Source organism: Lontra canadensis, unplaced genomic scaffold (assembly GCF_010015895.1).
Source record: "Lontra canadensis isolate GAN:19392208 unplaced genomic scaffold, GSC_riverotter_1.0 scaffold31, whole genome shotgun sequence".
Classification (NCBI taxonomy): domain Eukaryota; kingdom Metazoa; phylum Chordata; class Mammalia; order Carnivora; family Mustelidae; genus Lontra; species Lontra canadensis.
In genome coordinates this window covers 3,915,293-3,935,796 of record NW_022631025.1, presented here as the reverse complement: position 1 = coordinate 3,935,796, position 20,504 = coordinate 3,915,293, and the positions used below count along the sequence as shown (strand labels likewise).

Sequence of the window (20,504 nt, the reverse complement as noted above, 5' to 3'; positions counted from 1 at the left end):
AGGTGAAGAATCTTTAAAACTTAATGCTTCCTATGAACGGCAAGGTACGGAGTAAGTGCAATGTATGGGGTTAAAGAAAAGCCTAAGAGCGCGACATACTGTTTGTGAATGCTTAGGCAGATAGTACAAGTATAAAATCGCGCATGGAAAGAAACACTGGATTTCACACAGCTGTCACCTATCAGGCTGTAAGGAAGTGGAGAGAAATGTGCTGTAAATATATAAATTGTGGACTATTCGCTTGCACAGGAGCTAGAACAAAAGATCCCTAACTCCACAGAACACAGATGACTGTCACAAACATCATGCTGAGAAAAGCCATTTACAAATGAAAGCCATTTTAAACAGTGACCTCTCTGTTCATGACACACATGCCGAAGGAAGGACATCGACAAACATGAGACATTCCAATTTAGAGGACTGTGGAGACATAACCAGCAAAATTCATTACAGGAAACTCTATAAGATAAAACCTGTTTCCTAAACAATGATTTTCAAGGGAAAAAAGGGGAAGACAGCAAAATGGAGACCACAGATGAAAACAGACCTGAAAGACAACTGCAGCCACACATGAGCCTTTCTTAGATCCTGATTAAAAAAAAAAACCAACAAACAACAGAGGGAAAAAGGCCTGGTATTTGAGAGACATACAGAAATGTGAACAATGGGGCACCTGGGTGGCTCAGCTGTTAAGCGTCTGCCTTCAGCTCAGGTCATGATCCCAGGGTCCTGGCATTCAGCCCCGAATCAGACTTCCTGCTTAGCAGGAAGCCTGCTTCTCTCTCTCCCACTCCCCTGCTTGTGTTCCCTCTCTTGCTGTGTCTTTCTCTGTCAAAAAAATAAATAAAACCTTAAAAAAGAAAATGTGAACACTGATAATATCTAGGCATTAGACCATTATAATAGATAATTCATATTACTGATGACTGAGGACTGTCTTAGGTGTAATAACTGTACTATGGTAATGTGAAAAAAAAAGATTTCTTGTGTTTTAAAGATATTTAATGTATTAATACAATTCTCAAACAAACTAGGTCCTTTAAAAACAAAGAGGGCTATATGAGGTCTCAGAAATGAAAACACCTCCTGAGTACACACACGAGAAGAGAAGTTCCACGTTTCAAACTCACCGCCTTTACCACCTTCTAGATAAGGTAAAGCAGTGAGTGTACTTCGGTGAACATGAGACCCGTCTCAACTCTCCTTGCAACAAGCAGCGACGGCAGTTACTCCATCCATCAGACAAAAAGATCATAATATTGTCGACCAAGGACAAATCCGATTTGCTTCCAACTACTTGTAACAAATGACTAACACGACAAGGTCCCAGATAAGGCATCCTCATTCAAACCAAGACCTCTTCCAAAAGCAGTGACTGGAGGCAAACAGGACAGAGCTGGACTAATTAAACCGAGAGAGGCACAAAGATACGGTCAAAACAAGCAGACGCTGTCAGGTAAAAAGTACACCATTCGTGAATCTCAAGGGGATAAAAAATCCCTCTTTTACCCTTTATAGAGCCTCAGTTCAGTGACTGGCAATATTACCAGCACTCCGTAAGAAACGGTCAATCTGACGGACTCCCCAGGCTAACATTCCACACCGGGACTGGCTACTGTGATCACAATCCTTTAATTTCCATGGTACAAGTTAATGCCCGATGACATCACACGCACCTTGTAGTTCTGGTGAGATTCGAAGTTGGACAGTGGAGTGTTGCATGCGGTGGAGAAAGGCATGACTTTCACTCCTCTATACACAAGGCCTTTATCATAGAGCTGCTTGAAGACCCACCTGGCAAGTAAAGACACAGTTTTACAACAATGACACAACCAAAATTCTGTCTCCCCAAACTCAGATATTTATGTGTTTGTCTACAGTAGAGTTTCTATCAGCCAATCAAATGGAAAAATCATGTCTCTCAACTGTGGACTGGCTGGCAAATTAAAACAGATTTGTAGGAGACATCGTATAGACATTAAAAGTGGTAGTATCTGTCCATGGAAAGATGTTTGTGACTTGATGTTGTGTGAGAAAAGCAATGCACACCATACTGTCCACTGACATACTAACTGGAAAAACTGTACATATCCATATACTTAAATTTTTTAGAGATACTGAAAAAGCAAATTTTTACCAATATGTTAACCAATATGTTAACAATATTGTTGGGATTTCAGTTTTTGCTTTTCTTGATAGTTTTCTGGTATATTGCTTAAATTTTACTATATTATGGGCAGTTTTACAAAGGCAATTTAAAAAGAATAAATAGTTGGGATTAGGATATCTCTCCTACAGTTAGTCAAAAACTTTTATTAAACATTTAACCATGTTGCTTTAAGCTAAATGTACCAAGATGCTGACATGTCAATGGTAACAGACATCCTGGGGTCTCCTATAGAGACCTGTCCCGGCTGGATGTCAGGATGCATTGGTGGGAACCCTTAATTCTGTCTTTATGTATAACTTTTATAGTCCAATTCCTATGTGCTTGGTACAATAAATACACTCTTTCCCACTTGTTAAAATACATTTTTATGGAAAACTGCACATTTTTTCATAGTATTGCTTGGCTTTAAACAAAGATTAAAAAGTGAAGTTCTATGTAAAATTGCCCAAGTTTATTATATTTTTACTGAGGTGTAACTGACATGTAGCACTGTATTAGATTCAGATGTGCAACACGAGGATTTGGTATTTGTACACACCGCACAATCATCACCATAGTAACTCTACTCACCCTCCATCACAAAGGTTACAATAATTTTTTTCTTTTGAGAACTTTTAAGATTTATCATCTGGGCAACTTAAAATATGCACAATGCTATTGACTATAGTCACCATGCTGTGTGCTACGTCTCCATGATTTACTTATAACTGCAAGTTTGTACCTCTTGACCTCCCTTTAACCACTGCCCACCTCCAAATTCTTCTTTCCCCTGGCAAATACCATTCTGTTCTCTGTGTAAGTTTTGTTATTTTATCTTTTTAAAGATTTTATTTATTTACTAGAGAGAGAGAGAGAGAGAGAGAGAGAGGAGGGGAACAGCAGGCAGAGGGAGAGGGAGAAGCAGGCTTCCCAGTGAGCAGGGAGCCCAACGCAGGGCTTGATTCTAGGACCCTGGGATCATGACCTGAGCAGAAGGCAGACACTCAACTGACTGAGCCACCCAGGTGCCCCAAGTTTTGTTATTTTAGATTCCACATCTAAGTGAAATCAAAAGGTATTTCTTTCTGAATTAGGTCACTTAACGTAATACCTCAAGGTCCACCATGTTGTCAAATGGCAAGAATTACTCTTTCTTATGACTGAGTGATACTCTATTTTACACTCCCTCCCTCCCCCTGCATCCTTTTTCTCTTAAGAGGAGGAGAGGGAGGAAGTGGGGGGGGGATGGAGAGAGGGGGAGAATCTTCAACAGGCTACACACCCAGTATGGAGCTTGATGTGGGGCTCAATCTCACAACCCTGAGATTGTGAACTGAGCCGAAATCAGAAGTTGGATGCTTAACTGACTGAGCCACCAGGGCCCCCACCCCACATCTTTTTTTTTTTTTTTTTTTTAAGATTTTATTTTGAAGAAAGAGAGGGGAGCGGGTAAGCAGGGGAGTGGAGGAGGTAGGAGGAGAGAGACTCTCAAACAGACTCCACCCTGAGCACGGAGCCTGATGCGGGGCTCCATCCCACTGACCCTGACATTGTGACCGGAGTCAAAATCAAACAGTCTGATGCTCAACTGACTGAGTCACCCAGACACGCACCCCTGCTTTCTTTTTTTTTTAATCTGTCAGTCAGTGCACTCTCAGGTTGGTATCATACCTTGGCTACTGTAAATAATATTGTGATGAACATAAGGGTACATACATCTTTTTTGAAGTAGTGTTTTGGGGGTTTTTTGGATAAATACCCAGAAGCAGAATTACTGCATCATATATGTATATAGTATAAATATATATATATTATATATATAATATATATGTATATAGTATAAAAATATACTATTTTTAGTATTTTGAGGTCCTCTTTACTGTAGAGTCCCACTTGCCTCCATTTCATTCAGGTTTTTTCTTGTTGTTTTGCTTAGAACTTACTCCTCTGTCTCCTTATTTTGCTTGATGCTCCGGATTTGTTTCTTTGTACCACGTAAAACTGCTACCTCTCCCAGTTTTGAAGGAGCAGTCTCATGTGGGAGATGAACTTTATTGTTCAACCTTGCCCTAGAGCTCTTGGTTATCTCTCAAACTTTGTGATTGCCTAAGCAGCCTGACTTATTCTCCCAACCAAGTACTAACCAGGCCCGACCCTGCTTAGCTTCTGAGATCAGACAAGATCGGGCGCATTCAGGGTGGTATGGCCATCGACCTGACTTATTCTCAATAGTTCACTGTTGGTGAGAGTGTTCCAAGACCTGTGAGTGTACCAGGGTGAGGTCTCTCTGTCAGAACCTAGTTTCAGGCTGAATGCGAACCCAGACACTCAAGCAGCAGCTTTTACAAAGTACACAAAATAGAGGGGGCGCCTGGGTGGCTCAGTCGGTGAAAGGTCTGCCTTCAGCTCAGGTCATGATCCCAGGATCCTGGGATCAAGCCCCGTGTAAGGCTCCCTGCTCAGTGGAGAGTCTGCTTCTCCCTCTCACTCTCCCCTGTGTTCTCTCAAATAAAAAATAAAATCCTAAAAAAATAAAATAAAGTACACAAATGCGTACAGCCCTGTAGGACCGAACTATAAAGCTTGTGGACTTCCAGATCAGGCAATTTGGTCCCCTGGCTAATAGCTGCAAAAACTGGGTATATATATAAACTTCTTTCTGGGAGGTATCAGTGAGCAGCTGTGAGGCTGAGAGACAGCACAAATATGGTGTCCCCTGAGGCACATTCCCAAGGACACCTTTGTAGCCTATAGATATAGTAATAAACCTAAAGGCAGCCCCTCAGGCTGAAGTTCTACAACAAGTAAATCAATCTATCTCTGCCTCCCAGTGCCCATCTTGATGTGGGCCTTTTGTGGTGGAGGAGTTGTTCAGCTAGTTTCCAGGTCTTTTTCCCAGGGAATTGTAGATCTATGTGAGTAGGTGACTTTAGGATCTTCCTATGCCACCCCTTAGCACAAATTTCTCAAGGGTTTTTTTTTTTTTTTAAAGGTTTTATTTATCTACTTGGGGGGGAGGGAGAGAAAACAAGCAGTGGGAGAGGCAGAGGGAGAAGCAGACTTCCCGCTGAGCACAGAGCCTGATGTGGGGCTCAGTCCCAGGACCCTGAGATCATGACCTAAGCTGAAGTCAGATCTTAACCAACTGAGCCATCCAGGTACCCCAGGTACAAGTTTAAACTTGTGCCCAAGTTTAAACTCAGTCTTAAATTACATACTTTGATTCAAGGATATTCACAGAAGACTAGAGAAGGATTATTATCCTAAGACCCAGTTTGAAACCTAGGAATCATAAAATAAACTGTGATCTCACGCAAGTCGGTCACCTGTCCTGACCTCGAACAGGGTCCAAAGCCGATAACCAGGACTCTATGAATCATGTGGGAAAACTGACAGGGAAGTACTTTATGCAGTCAAAAGCACCAACCCCATCTAAATTATCTGTCATTATTAATGTCATCATTATTAAAGGTCTCTCCTACTATCTTTTTGTATTCCCTCTAAACCTACATGCCTTATATATCTGCCAACATGTTCCCCAGTAACATTCTAATACTTAGAAGCTTTCTAAAAAATGAGTTATTTATTTATTTTATTTATTTGAAAGAGAGAGACAGAGATAGCAAGACAGAGCACAGGCAGGGAGAGGAGAGAGAAGCAGGCTCGCTGCTGAGCAGGGACTAGATCCCCCTGACCTGGGCCTAAAGCAGATGCTTAACCCACCAAGCCACCCAGGAGCCCTAATGCTGAGAAGCTTTAAAAACTGTTTTCTCTGATTCAAGTACGGTTTTACATAAAGTAAGAAGTATTGTGTAGAGCTATATTGTCCAACATGGTAGGCAGTAGCCACATGTGCTCTTTAAAAAAAAAAAAAAAAAAAAAAATTATTTTTAAGTAATCTCTGTACCCAACATGGGGGATAAACTTCTAACCCTGAGATCAAGAGTCACATGCTCCACTAACTGAGCCAGTCAGGCACCCCGACATGTGCTAATTTAAATTAAAATTAAAATGAGAAATTCATTTTCTTGGCCATACTAGCCACACTAAGTGCTCAGGAGGTGTGTAACCCAAATTGTGGTTTTTAGAGCTTCTCCGATCTTAAGAAGTCCAGCTGTTCAGTGAATGGAAAGCCCCCTCTTGAGACTCTTATCAGCTTCCAACCTTGCAGTCTGGAGATGGGTCTGGAGATATGATCACAGGGGCCTGTCAAGTCAGAGGGTCTGAGAACTGCCCCTCAAGGCATCTAGCTCCTCAGAGGCCAAGGACTTGTGCCAAGCATGTACCAAAGATCTCGACTAACACCAATGCAAGCAGGTGGACAGGAAGGCAGGAGGAGCCACAAGTGCCTACAAAGCGCACAAAGGAAGTGCATCTTACCAAAGAGCTTTGCAACTCACCTGTCACTATGCGTAATTTAATAAAAGAGGCCTTCCTCCAGGCCCGAGGTCTGTGCTTAGGGCACTTGGCAGTCATAATAACGGTATCTGTTTGCCCAGTAAGGAGATGTTATGATTCTCATATAATTATAAGAGGTTCTCCTATTAAGACTTTGGCATTGTAACACTTGTTTTGTAATAGTAAAAAGAAGCAACTTGCTATGCAAGCGACCGTACTATACAACTTGTCTCAGTATAAAATACAAGTACACAATCTCTTAGGCTTAATAAACAAAACAAAAACACTTCTGAAACTTCTTTTCCCTAAATTTGGTACCAATTTGGCCAAAAACAAACAAACAAACAAACAAACAAACAACAAAAACCCACCAAAAAAACCCCCCTCAATACCCTTTAACTGACATCAGGCCATTTATATTCTTTGTTTTGTCTACTTAGCATGAACAATTGTGTGTTCTGATGCAAAAATACTGATGTATTTGATTACAGGTTGCTGCTAAACCTGTTGGAGCCATTATATACTACAGAGTACATGCATATCCTATTACCTTAGCAGAATCCAAAATTTATTGAATTATAAAACAAATCTAGGGGTTGACAGAGATAAACAGCTAGTACACAGAAGATTTTCAGGACAGTAAAAATACTTTTATGATGCTAGCATGATGGCTACATGTTATTTGTCCAAACCTACAGAACATACAACACCAAGAGTGACCCTTAATGTAAACTATAGACTTTGGGTGATTATGATGTGTCAGTGTATGTCATCAATGGTAACAAATGTGTCACTCTGAGGGGAGCTGTTGGTAGTGGAGGAGGCCATGCATGCGTGGGGGCAGGGATAGGGGAAATCTCTGTACCTTCCTCCCAATTTTGCTATGAACTGAAAAGTGCTCAAAATAAATAAAGCTTTAAAAACAAAAAACAAATCCATCCCAAAGACTTGTGATAAATAATTGTGAATCTGAAAAACCGATTCACGCTAGAGGATCTCTCCACTAAGCAATAAACAGAATATTCATTATATTTAAATTTCAAGTAAACCTACCAGACAGATTCCATGAATTGTGGATACAGAGTTTTGTAGTCATTGTCAAAGTCAATCCATCGGCCAAGTCTGGTAACAGTGGACTTTAAAAATATGAATGTTAGAGTTATTAAACAATGATATTTGTTATTGCACATCAATGTGTCTCATTTCTATCGTCATCTCATATACAATGATTTTGGGAAAACAAAACAACTAATGTTTCAGGTAAACCTATACAGTAAACAACACACTACGTAAGGTTAAGAACCAATTTTCTTGGCATTCATCCTATATGCAGATGATGTCAGTTAAAAATATTAGGATTCCTTTATAAAAGTTTACCCAAACTAGCATTTGGCATACACCACAGGTGTAACTGTTTGCTGGCAAGAATCATCAATGGATGCTAAAATTCATAAACAAAAGTATAAGAAATAGGGTATTTGCAAAGACTCCCCCACAGCATACTTAATTACAAAGGAAAAACTGCAAATTAACAATGGGAAAACCTGACATATGCTACCTTAGTGAACAAAATTAATATCAAGAATGAGATATATTAGCATCACAGGCCTCCTGATAATGACAGAATGAGAAGGGCATGATGTCACTTCTGAGTATTCTTGTAAAAAATGTGTACATAACCTAAATTTAATCATGAGAAAACGCCAGACTTTGGGGCACTTTCTACAAAATAACCAGTCTGTACTCTTTAAAAGTGACAAGGTCAGGTGCCTGGCTGGCTCAGTTGGAAGAGCATCTGACTCTTGATTTTGGGGTTGTAAGCTTGCGCCCCATGTAGAAATTAAATAAGTAAATAAACTTAAAAAGAAAAAGTGATAAGGTCATAAAAGACAAAGAAAGGTTGAGGGAATCCTCCGGGTTGAAGTAGAATAAGGAAGTATGACAACTATATGCAATGTGTGTTCCTAGACTGGATCCTGGATCAGAAATAATTAGTGGATGGGGCACCTGGGTGGCTCAGTGGGTTAAGCCTCTGCCTTCAGCTCAGGTCATGATCCCAGGGTCCTGGGATTGAGCCCCGCATCGGGCTCTCTGCTCAGTAGGGAGCCTGCTTTCTCCCTCTCTCTCTGCCTGCCTCTCTGCCTATTTGTGATCTCTCTGTCAAATAAATAAATAAAATCTTAAAAAAAAAAGGAAATAATTATATATAATTATATATGTATATATATATGGTATAATTTGAAGGTCTATTATACTGTATCTGTTAATTTCTTGCTTTTGATAATTATTATTAAAGGTGTCAGAATTTGGGAAAGGAGAGTATAGGGGAATTTTTCGTAACTATTTTTATGAAATTTTTTGCTAAGTCTGAATTATTTCAAAATGAAAAGTTAAAAAATTAAAAAATATTTTTAAGGAAAAAAAAAAAGCCACATGCATATTACATTCGTTAGATTTTTTTCCTTCTGGCAGCCAGGCAAGAAAGTCTGACTGCATCAAGTTAGGAAAAAAAAAATTATTTTTAATAAAAAATTAAATAAAAAAATAAAAAAATTAGGAGAGAATTGAGGAGCTTGATTTTCAGGTTGATGAAATCAGATTTTATTTACCAGCAAAGAGAAACCACTCAGAATTCTGAGCAGGGAAGACGATGAGCAGTCTTGTGGGAGAGATAACCTGGTAGGATGAGCGCCAAGAATGGGAGCACAAGCCCAATCAAGAGATGGTTACAGAGACTCAGGGAGGGGAGTTGGGGGAGATTGTAGGAATGCAATGACTTGACAAGAGACACTGAAGAAAAAGACTTGATAGGATTTGGCATTTGATTTGATCGTGAGGATGGTGTGTGAGGCCTGGAAGACGGATACTATCCGCAGAACAGGAAACTGAATTTTCCAACAGTAGGTTTGAGAAGTCAAAGTGGTGAGAGAGATGGAAAAACAGAAGTCAGACATGTTTTTAAGGTACACAGACACACTAGCTGGAGAACCAGGGAAGATGGGGGGACCTCTGTTCCTCCACCCATCAGAACAAGAGAGACAGGAGCTCTGCCAGCCTTTCACAGGACTTACGAACAGAAGCAAAGGTAGGATGGGAGTCAAATTAATAGAACACTGAGGCCAAATCTGAATTGTTTTTAACAGCAACATTCAAGTTAATCTTTTTGCTAGGACAGCCTGATTCCTGTCATATACAGTGAGTAGGTAGGAGATTAAGTACTGAAGACAGTCAAGTACATAGATAAGAGAGGGCGCAGTTTAAGCTCACAGCTTAAAAGTGTTGTAGGTAGAAACTAAATACTTCTTTAAAGAGGGCGGTCAACCCTCCTATGTCAAAACCTCACACAGACAGCCATACTTTTGGATGTTTCTCATAAAAAGCACAAAAGGGATATAAACCTTTTCAACTCCATTTAAAAATTAAAGTTTTTATTCATTCCACTGAAAATAACCCAACATACCTTCCACTCAGTAGAGTATCTCATCACAATTGCTCGGCACTGATTGTTATACTCTACAATCCCCATTTTGGCTACATCCTCTGGTCCTCTGATTCCCAGTGTCTTATCAATTTCATATTCCTGAAAATTTGCAGTAAGATTGTTAATATTCCTGCCCTCTGAAATAAATGCAATTCAGCAACTCTAGCAAATAACACAGATTTTAAAAAACTGGATCTCAAAAATCTAGAGAGAAAATGAACTATAAATAATATTGTAGAAACAAAGTACATTATAGGAAAAATTCATATTAACAAAGTACATTATAGAAAAAATTCATGATAAAATCCAACGCTCATTAAAAATATCAGAACTTTTTAAGACTGGTGACTCAAACATACCACAGGTAAGCCATGACAATCCCATCCAAATCTTCTTTCAACATGAAACCCATTCTGGTGAGCATATCTGGTAACTATATCTTTAATTGTCCCTGCAAGTATATGTCCATAGTGAGGTAGTCCAGTTGCAAAAGGAGGCCCATCATAGAACGTAAATCTAACAGAGGCAATAAAAAGGTTAAGGGACTTTAAAATAGCAAAAATTTAGGATAACATTTTTCTACAGATAGCTCCTATCATAGTAGAGTGATAAAAAGCAGACAGAATGTAGAAAAGCAGCAAACCAGAAAATTCACAGACATAAACGGTTAAATATTTACTGGAGGTCCTGTCTTCAAAAAACCTTGTTACGGCAGAGTTGGAATGACCTTCATCAGACTATCCACACTTAGTTTATTAGTTCCATGACATAAGGCAAGTTATTTATACCAATCCTGAGTTACCTCATCAGTAACACAGGAACAAACATCTCATGATGTTTCTGAACACAGGAGACACATGATAAAAACAGTAAAGAAAGAACTGGTCTTTAAGTGAATGGAGACTAGAAGCAGGAAGTACTCCAACAGGAAGCTAGGACTAGTCTAGTGTTTAAATGAGGGTGGTAAGGATGAGAAAAGTAGAATGGAAGAAGGTGATACATAAACTCTATTCAGACTTCTTAAAGAAATAGAATCTACCTCAATATTTAAAAACTCATCCATTCAATATGTACCCACTGCACAAAGTACCCACTATGTAGAGAGCTAGGAGACACCGGAAGCATAAAAATCAATGAAGCTTCTGCCTTCATGGAACTCGGTCTAAGAAATGACTAGTCTTTCCCCCCCCCAGAAATGACTATTCTCAAAGACTCTACCATTACCAAAGAAATTCACATACTTCGGCTTATGTTTTGATTGCTTTAAGCATTCCTGAAAACAGTTAAATTCAGACCAGAACTGTAAGATTTTCTCTTCTTCAGCAGGAAAATTGATGTTTTCTGGAACTTGCTGAACCATTTTGTTGCTGCAAGAGAAAAGCAAATTTATTATTCTTAACAGCGAAGTCTAGGAATAACAGAGTGGCATACTTTAAAATGAGTGTATGTATTACTATCCATGACACTACACTATACTTTAAAAAAATCACAGCTTTTCTGAATTATAGTTCACATACCATGAAGTCCACACTTGTGTACAATTCAGTGGTTTTTAGTATATTCACGAGGTTGTGCAACCAGGAGCATGCTCTAATTCCACAACATCTTCATTACCGCTCTGCCCTGCCTGCTCCAAAGACCTGTCTACAGTAGCAGTCATTCTCCACTGCCTTCTTCCCCAGCCCCCGGGCAACAATTAATCTGCTTTCTGCAATACTGAATTTTCTTATTCAGGACATTTCATACAGATGGAATCATGTGTCTGTCTTGTTAGAGTTATGTTCCAAAGTTCTTCTACGTTATAACATGTCTTTATACTTCATTATTTTTTATGGCTGAATATTTCGTTGTATAGCTATGCCATAGTTTATCCATTAATTAGTTCATGGACATTAGGAATGTTTCCACTTTTTGGCTATTAGGAACAGTCCTCCTATGAATATTCATGTATAACTTTTTTTTTTTTTTATTTTATTTGACGCAGGGAGAGAGATCACAAGTAGGCAGAGAGGCAGGCAACGGTTGGGTGGGGGGGAGCAGGCTCCCTGCCGAGCAAAGAGCCTGATGCGGGGCTCGATCCAGGACTCTGGGATCATGACCTGAGTGGAAGGCAGAGGCTTAACCCACTGAGCCACCCAGGTACCCCCATGTATAAGATTTTGCATGGACATATGTTTTCAGTTCTTTGGGTCTACATCCAGGAGTAGAATTGCTGGATCACATGGAAACTGTGTTTAACTTTTGAGAAACTGCCCAAAAATGTTTTCTAAAGCTGCCGCCTCATTTTATATTTTCCCAGCAGTGAGTATTTCAGTTTTTCTACATCCTCACTCCTGATTGTCCATTTCTGAATTATAGGAAATCCTGTGGGTATGAAGTGGTATCTTATCATGATTTTAATTTGCATTTTCTAGTGATTAGTGATGTTGATCACATATTCATGTGCTTATTGGCAATATTTATATCTTATTTGGAGAAATTACCTTTCATCTTTTGTATAATGTTTAAATTGGGTTGTCTTTTAACTGTTGAATTATAAGAGTTCTTCATATATTCCAGACAGAAGTCCCTTATTGAGACTACAGAATTTGCAAAAAAATTTTCTCCCATTCTGTGGGTTGTGGTTTTTTTTTTTAAGATTTTATTTATTTGAGAGAGAGACAGAGAGAAAGAATGCAAGCAGGGAGAGGGGCAGAGGGAGAAGCAGACTCCCTGCTGAGCGAGGAGCCCAACGAAGGGCTTATCCCCAAACCCTGAGATGATGACCCAAGCTGAAGGCAGGCTCTTCACTAACTGAGCCACCTACGCGCCCCCCCCCCCATGAGTTGTCTTTATCTTTTTCACATTATTGCTAAAGCACCACTTTTAATTTTAGTAAAGTTAGTTTATCTACTTTTTGTTTTGTTCTTGAGCTTTTGGTGTCATATTTAAGAAACCACTCCCTAAAACAAAATTGTGAAGGTTTAGCTCTTATATTTAGGTTGTTGATCTATTTTAAGTTATTTTTGTATATTGTGTGATGCAGGAATACACAGTACTTTTTTAAAAAGATCTTATTTGAGGGGCACCTGGGTGGCTCAGTGGTTAAAGCCTCTGCCTTCGGCTCAGGTCACAATCCGAGGGTCCTGGAATCCAGCCCTGCATCGGGCTCTCCACTCGGCAGGGAGCCTACTTCCTCCTCTCTCTCTGCCTGCCTCTCTGCCTACTTGTGATCTTTGTCTGTCAAATACATAAATAAAATCTTAAAAAAAAAAAAAGATTTTATTTGAGAGAGAGCAAGAGCGATAGACAGCAAGAGAGAGAGAGAAGCAGACACCCTGCTGATCGAGGAGTCCGATGCAGGACTTGATCCCACGACCCCCAGATCACAACCTGAGCCGAAGGCAGATGCTTAACTGCCACCCAAGTACCCCAGTACTTTTTGATTATTGTAAAACTTGTTTCTAAATAACATTCTTCACTTATTTCTTAACTCTAATATAACATTTAGTAATTGTAGACAACATATTTCTAAGAAGAAACAAGAAAATCTTGGAAATTTATGTAAAGATACTAAAAATGCATTAACCTGAAAAAAGTAAATCTCAAAGTAGGTAAGAGTTTTTACCTACACTCACAGGACAGATAGCACTTTTATTGAGATAACCTCATTTCTTTGAGGAAAACAGGTAAAACCTAAAAAAAAAAAAAAAGCTAAAAAGATATGACTCTGACATTCAAATACTTTCTAACTCATTCCAATTTTCTATTTTATTCCTTTTATTGCTTATTCGTGATTTTTGTGTTGGACAAACTGTATACATCCTGGATTTAGTCCCTAGTAAGAGAAGTCTTAAAGTGGCATTTTTAAGAGTTCTGCTAAAAATCCCTACAGAAACACCTGATCAGTCTGGGGCTTAATTACCTAGGGAGCATCCTCCAACCCATTCCTCCTCAAAGCCTATATATTCTTACTTAATAATTTCAATAAGGTTGGTGACCAGGTTTCCAAACCAACATCAGATTAAAAGGGGACAAGACTGCTAATAATGAGAAAACAACAGAGAAGATAGAGGATCTTAAGAACCCAAGAACTTGGGGCACCTGGGTGGCTCAGTCAGTTAAGCGTCTGCCTTTAGCTTGGGCCATGATCCCAGAGTCCTGGGATCGAGCCCCATGTCCGGCTCATTGCTCAGCAGGGAGTCTGCTTCTCCTTCTCCCTCTGCGGATCCCCTGCTTGTGCACACGCTCTCTCTCTCAAATAAATAAAATCTTTTATTTTTTTTTTAACTTTTTAAAAAAAGATTTTATTGAGACACCTGTGTGGCTCAGTTGTTAAGCGTCTGCCTTCAGCTCAGGTCGTGATCCCAGGGTTCTGCGATCCAGCCCCACATAGGGCTCCCTGCTTAGCGTGAAGCCTGCTTCTCCCTCTTCCGCTCCCCCTGCTTGTGTTTCGGTGTCTCCTCTGTCAAATAAATAAATAAAATCTTTTTTTTTTTTTAAAGATTTTCTTTAAAAAAAAGATTTTACTTATTTGACAGAGAGAGCACAGCAGGGCGACTGGCAGGCAGAGGGAGAGACAGGCCAAGGGAGAGCAAAGAGACCTAAATACCTCAGTCAATTCTGAAAGTACCAAAACCTAAGCACAGTAATTGACCCATGCCATCCAAAAAACCAAAATTTAAAAAAATTTATACACATTAAAAAAATTTTTTTTTTAAAGTTTTGGTTTTTTGTTGCTGTTGTTTTTTCACCATTAGTGTCTCTCCTTTTCTTTCATTTATTTTTGAGATGTGAGGCTGTCTTTGGGTTTTATATATGGAAAAAAATAAGACAAGAACATCGAAGCAACCATTTCTGTCTAGGTGTCATTAAATGGTGTTAAACAGAAGTTGAATGGCATTTTGGATCTTTGGATCTTGTTACAATGCCTGGCCTTTCACAGATGGTAAGGGTGTGTCTGTGCCCTAAATGATTTATTAGGGGTTCTGCTGGTTCAGTGACCACCCTATTAGAGGCCTACTGAAACTGAAAAGGCTACATCTGAAGATTAACAGATCTTTGGATATCAATACATTTCTTTCTGTCACTTCTAATCCTCCTCAAGGCCAGTTCTAGAATTGCCAGCACCTATGGGAGCTGACTATAGTAGACTTACCAGGCCCACCTTGGACTAAGGATTTAGAACCTGCGTTTTAACAAGATCCCAGGGAATCAGCACGCACAGTAAAGTTTTTAAGTCACTACTCTTGAACTGTTCTAATCATTATTCAGGAATATCTATCTGAAAAAAAAATTTTTTTTTAGAAAGTGAGATTTACGTTTTTGGTGAAAAAGGGTCATAAGTTTTATAAAACTTTCTAGGGAGCTTCTATTCCCCCCCAAATTAAGAATCAGTGCATTATTATGCCAAACACAAAGACTCAACATAACAGCACAGGGAGGAGCTATGTATCAGTGACCGGGCTGTGGTGGCTGCTGAGAGAAACAGCCCCCACGCATAAATCACAGGGTTGCTCTGGCCCTTCACATCCACTGGAGAGCTGTACTTGCAAACAGCATCCAGTAACCACAGGGCGTGGAGTGTAGGGAGCAGAAAGAGGAGAAAGATTAATCACCAGGTCATGCTAAGGGAAAAAAATCTCTTCTTCCTTCTTACCATAATCCTCTCCCTCCAACTCTCTGTATTCCAGACTCTCCCAGACCTGTTCAGAAATTTCTAGATAATCTCCTTGACTTTTACTTGTGTTTACTTCAATAGATCTTAGAAATGCATACAAAAATATTTTACAAATAAAGACCCATGGGGCACTGGATGGCACAGTTAGTTAAGCATCTGACTCTTGATTTTGGCTTGGGTCATGATCTCAGGGTTGTGAGACTGAGCCCCCCAGGGAACTCTGTGCTGGGTGTGGAGCCTACTTAAGATTCTCTCTCTCCCTCTCCCTCGGCTCCTCCCCCACTCTCCCTCTCCTCTTCTAAAAATAAAAATAAAAAATCTATGCACTTCCTTGCAACATCTGCTTGTCTTTAATTCCACTGAACTAGTAGTTTCACTATTCCTTCCCATTATCTGAAATCTGAGTCCCCTTAATAGTACCAGATAATCTCCACATCTAACTGATCACCAAAGTCATGTGCATCTGACCTCTAAGTCTATTTCTGTTTCCTCTTCTGCCTCCCCAGGTTTTCATAATATGTGACAGTAAGTCACGTCTCACCCCAGAGGTGGGTCTATCTCCAGCTCTTTCTCAATTGAATCATATCCTACTAACATATACCCCACAGATATACTTAACACAAATGTATAAAATATGGACAAAGATATTAATTGAAGCATATAGAGAAATATCTGAAAACAACTTAAACATCCATGAATAAGTGACTAAAATAAATAATGGCACATCAGTACCATGTAGGCATTAAAAATAATCCCAATATATCAAATATACATACTGCCTATATATTGAGAAAGAAAAAAAGGAGGTCATAGTTCTAACTATTTATACTATGCGTATTATCATTTTTAAGAGACTTAAAACATACGTATGTAATTAAAATCCATGTTTAAGTAATTTTGTATTTGAATTTAGAAGGCTATGCATCAAACTTCACTATGCCTACCATGGCGGGGGCTGGGGAGCATGAAAGAACAAATCTTTGTTACTTCATACCACTTTTCTAGGTATGTTTTAACTTTATCAAAAAAATTTTAAAGAGAAAAATAAATACTGTATATCCGACATACCACTTCCTAAGAAGCAGCTCTGAAAGTACCATTTTTGTATTAAAAAAAAATTCAGTAACTCCTCTCTCCCAACAATATCCTGTACAGACTTTTCAATAGGACACTCAAGGCGACCATGGTCTTACCCCAAATTACTACCTTTCCTCTTACAAAACTCAAGCACCAGGAACATCACACTGAGAAACAAAACCACTTTCCTGATCTACTACTTTCATGCTTCTGGAACTCTCCCCACATACTCCAGCACTACCCAGCTTAAATAATGCACTGTCCTCCCTAAGGCTTTTATCAATCCCTTTTTTCCGAACTAATATTCCCCTCCCTAGTCTGTTCCTCTCCTAAACCTTGTGGTTTTTACTTCACACACTCTCCAGTTCAACTGTAAATCCAATGCCTGCAGAAGCATTCTTACTGTCTATCCTCCAGCGTGTGCTGACACCGATGGTCTGAAGGAATCTCCTGGCCCGAATCCTTAGTTTCCATCAGCAATACTCCTCCCACCTGCCTTTTCAACCTATCCCACTCCATGGTTCCTCCTGGCACAAGACAATAATTAAGAGGATTGGCTTTGGAATTCCTCCCCCACCTTTTTTTTCTTTTAATTAATTTATTTTTTGAGAGAGGCAGAGAGTGAGCGGGGTGAAGGTCAGAAGGAGAGAAAGAGATGGAGAGAGTCTCAAGTAGACTCCGCTTAAGCCCAGAGCCTGACCTGCAGCACAGTCTCACAACTCTGAGATCATGACCTGGACTGAAATCAAGAGCCTGACGCTCAATCAACTGAGCCACCCAGGCGCCCCTACTGATACTTACTTTGTTTTAAAAGTTCATGATAAGGGGTGCCTGGGTGGCTCAGTGGGTTAAAGCCTCTCTGCCTTCAGCTCAGGTTATGACCCTAGGGTCCTGGGATCCGCCCTGCATCCGCATCCTGAGCCCTGAGCCCGGCATGGCATCTGCAGCAGGGCATCCACACCCCATCTCTCTCTCAGCAGGGAGCCTGCTTCCCCCTCCCTCTGTGCCTGCCTCTCTGCCTACTTGTGATCTCTCTCTCTCGGTCAAATAAATAAATAAAATCTTTAAAGGAAAAAAGTTCATGATACTACTAGGAATCCCCTAAATCAATTACTTTATCTCTAGTTTCATCCCTCCTGATCTTTATGCAAAACCTGAATGCTAAATCTAGGCCTCACCTTTGTATTAAAAACCCCTCTTCTCTTCTGGACTCATTCCCAACACCATTTCATTCAACACCAAAACCTCATAAGGCTGAAGGCTGCCATCTCCCACTTGCTCCCTACACACCCTAAAGTTGCAGTGACTGCCACAAGGCCCCCTCTTCTGAAGCAACACACACACTTCCAAATTCTGCTGTACTTAACTAGAGTCCTTCAGACTCAACCTCTCCTCCAAGTTCTACTCAGCTTCCAGGCCCCGAGCCCAGGGCAGCTCCTGAGAAGCCTTCTTTCTCCCCGCTACAAACCCCATAGGAAAACTGTCCTCCTGCTCCGGGCTGCGGGCGCACGCACCAGGCACACGGCATATTTGGCCGGGATGCTGTGCTTACTCACCACCAACCCCAGGTCCTTGGCAATAAACCCTCCTTCCCGCGGGCTAAGACTAGATTTTTTCAAAGGAATGCCCCGATCGTCAAATCATTTCCCCACATTCTGAAATGCCACAACAAATTCTCGCCATCACCCAATCAAGCCAGCAGGCAGAGCGTGGGTACCTGGGGCGACCCTGTGGGCAGGACGGAGGGGCGGGGTGACCTGAGGCGCCACTGGCGGCAGGGAGGGGGGGCCATGCAGGGAGACCCTGGGGGCAGGGCGGTGGGGAGAGGAGGTTTACCAGAGGAGACCCCGCGGGCAAGGCAGGGTGACCAGGGACGACCCTGCGGACGGGGCGGGGTAATCTGGGGGTACTGGAGAGCCTCATAGGTAAGGCGAGCGTACAACAGAGGCCCACAGGCAGGGCGAGGACTACCTGGGGCGACCTTGCGAGCAGGTCGGGGTGGTACCTGAAAGGCCCCGGTGCAGGCGCCCCAGAAAAGAGCCGCGTCCACGCCACCGCCGGGCGTCCAGAGGTGATGCAACGCTCTGACAGCGCGGGGCACAGAGGAAGAGGCCGGTCCATTCTGGCCAATCAGCGTGCACTATCCGGCACCCATCAACAACCCGGACCCCGATTGGTCTCAAGGGCTCCGGCCCGCCCACCTGACGTGCAAAGCGGTGCGCGCTGGGAAGGCGACTGCGCTCCGCAGCTGTACGGCTTCCTGTGGACGCTGGCGGCGGCGAAGTTTACTCAGGGTGCGGACTGTGGGGCGCGGGGGTAGCTGCTGTTGTGCCCGCTAACCGCGTTTTACGCGGGTGGTGCGGCCCCGACCTGAGTGACCATTGCAAGGTTTAGGGTAGCGGAGACCTGCGGCCGGGCACCGTCACCGCGGGGAAGACCTGCGGCGGGACATCGTCACCACGGGGTCGGAGAAGGCGCAAGGCCGTGGGGCTGAGACAATTGTGCGCACTGGCCGGGAGGTACGCGCCGGGAGCCCGGAGCCGCCAGTGGGGCTTGTCCTCAGGGAGGGGCGGCGGCGCTGGCAATCGGTGGGCCCCGCAGCCCCTCCGGAGTCCCCTGCATCCTCCCGCACAAGCTATGGTAAAAGGGCCACATGCACACACGTTAACAGAACGAAGGAAGGAAATGCCTGCTGACCAGATTTAGTTATTACTGTTTTAACATTTCCTGTGATGAAAACAAAGTGTATTTGCTTTTTTATCGATCTGCTCGCTTACAGTTTATTATCACTGCTGTGGGTCTGCCTGGCACCTTCTGGATCCGCTAGTTAAAAACCAAAGGGAAGCTGGAGCCACGCAAAGGGCAGAGGATCTCAGGCTTTGGCACCAGAGACTGAAGGGAAGTTTAGGCCTTCAAAGTGCAGAATAATTCTGTAGCAGCTTACTGCATCCATTAGAGGGACAGAAAACAATCACCTGAGACTATGTAGAAAGCATAGCACGTATAAGAACACTTTGAAAAATTTTGTGCAAGCATCCATTCAACAGTCACATTCCAGATGGAGTCAGGGTCTCACTGCATTGCTGAAATGGGAAGCCCTCTAGGCAGGAACATTTACTAGTGCTATTTCTTCATCTTACTAACTAGTACTCTGCTTTGTGCAGTTCATTTTTACCATCTGTCCAGACACTCCAGATTAGAGCAGGATAGAAGACTCACAGATAGACGTGTCCAAGAAAAAAGGTGGGGATGACATGTCTGATCATCTCAAAGTTGGATTGAGAAACATTTTGTTACTGTTGAAAGGTATAAGCCTAAATCCAGAAAGAAATTGAGCAAGTGGGAAAAAAGTTAAATGTCAAAATCCACAACTTGGTTCAGAGTTGACCCCTCACTTATTAGAGTAGGAGTCAAAACATAATGTCTAAAACAAAAACCAGGAAGGGGCACCTGGGTGGCAGTCGATTAATCGCCCAACTCTTGATTTCAGCTCTGGCCGTGATCTTGGCTGGTGAGATAGAGCCCTGCATCCAGCTCTGTGCTCAGTGTACAATCTTCAGATTCTCTCTCTCTCCTTCTGCTGTCTCACTTGTGCTTGCACGTGGGAACACACTATCAAATCTTTTTTTTTTTTTTTCCACTATCAAGTCTTAAAAAAAGGAAAAACCAAGAAATCAGAGCATAAGCATGTTCGGTAGAGATATGGAGAGAAATACCAGAGGTCACAGATAAAAATTGTT

General features: G+C 41.5%; 1 protein-coding gene and 1 non-coding gene across 5 annotated transcripts in view; both read right to left on the bottom strand.

The window, feature by feature from the left end:
- IARS1 (isoleucyl-tRNA synthetase 1) overlaps nt 1-18,837 on the bottom strand; it is a 70,876-nt gene extending 52,039 nt beyond the window's left edge. Inside the window, exons 1-6 of one of the 4 annotated variants that reach the window (XM_032866475.1) lie at nt 18,770-18,837; nt 11,270-11,395; nt 10,388-10,544; nt 10,008-10,127; nt 7,601-7,683; nt 1,677-1,794 (exon numbers count right to left, since the gene is read on the bottom strand). In XM_032866475.1, the coding sequence (XP_032722366.1) occupies nt 1,677-1,794; nt 7,601-7,683; nt 10,008-10,127; nt 10,388-10,544; nt 11,270-11,388 (597 nt within the window). In that variant the 5' untranslated portion in view covers nt 11,389-11,395; nt 18,770-18,837. Of the gene's footprint in view, nt 1-1,676; nt 1,795-7,600; nt 7,684-10,007; nt 10,128-10,387; nt 10,545-11,269; nt 11,396-15,165; nt 15,206-18,735 lie in introns of those variants that run through there. The other 3 variants (XM_032866476.1, XM_032866473.1, XM_032866474.1) reach the window with 3 other exon arrangements.
- On the bottom strand, nt 15,455-15,585 carry LOC116873116. The gene has a single exon (XR_004383751.1). It is a non-coding gene; the product is annotated as a small nucleolar RNA SNORA84 (small nucleolar RNA).
- Nucleotides 18,838-20,504: the final 1,667 nt, after the last annotated feature.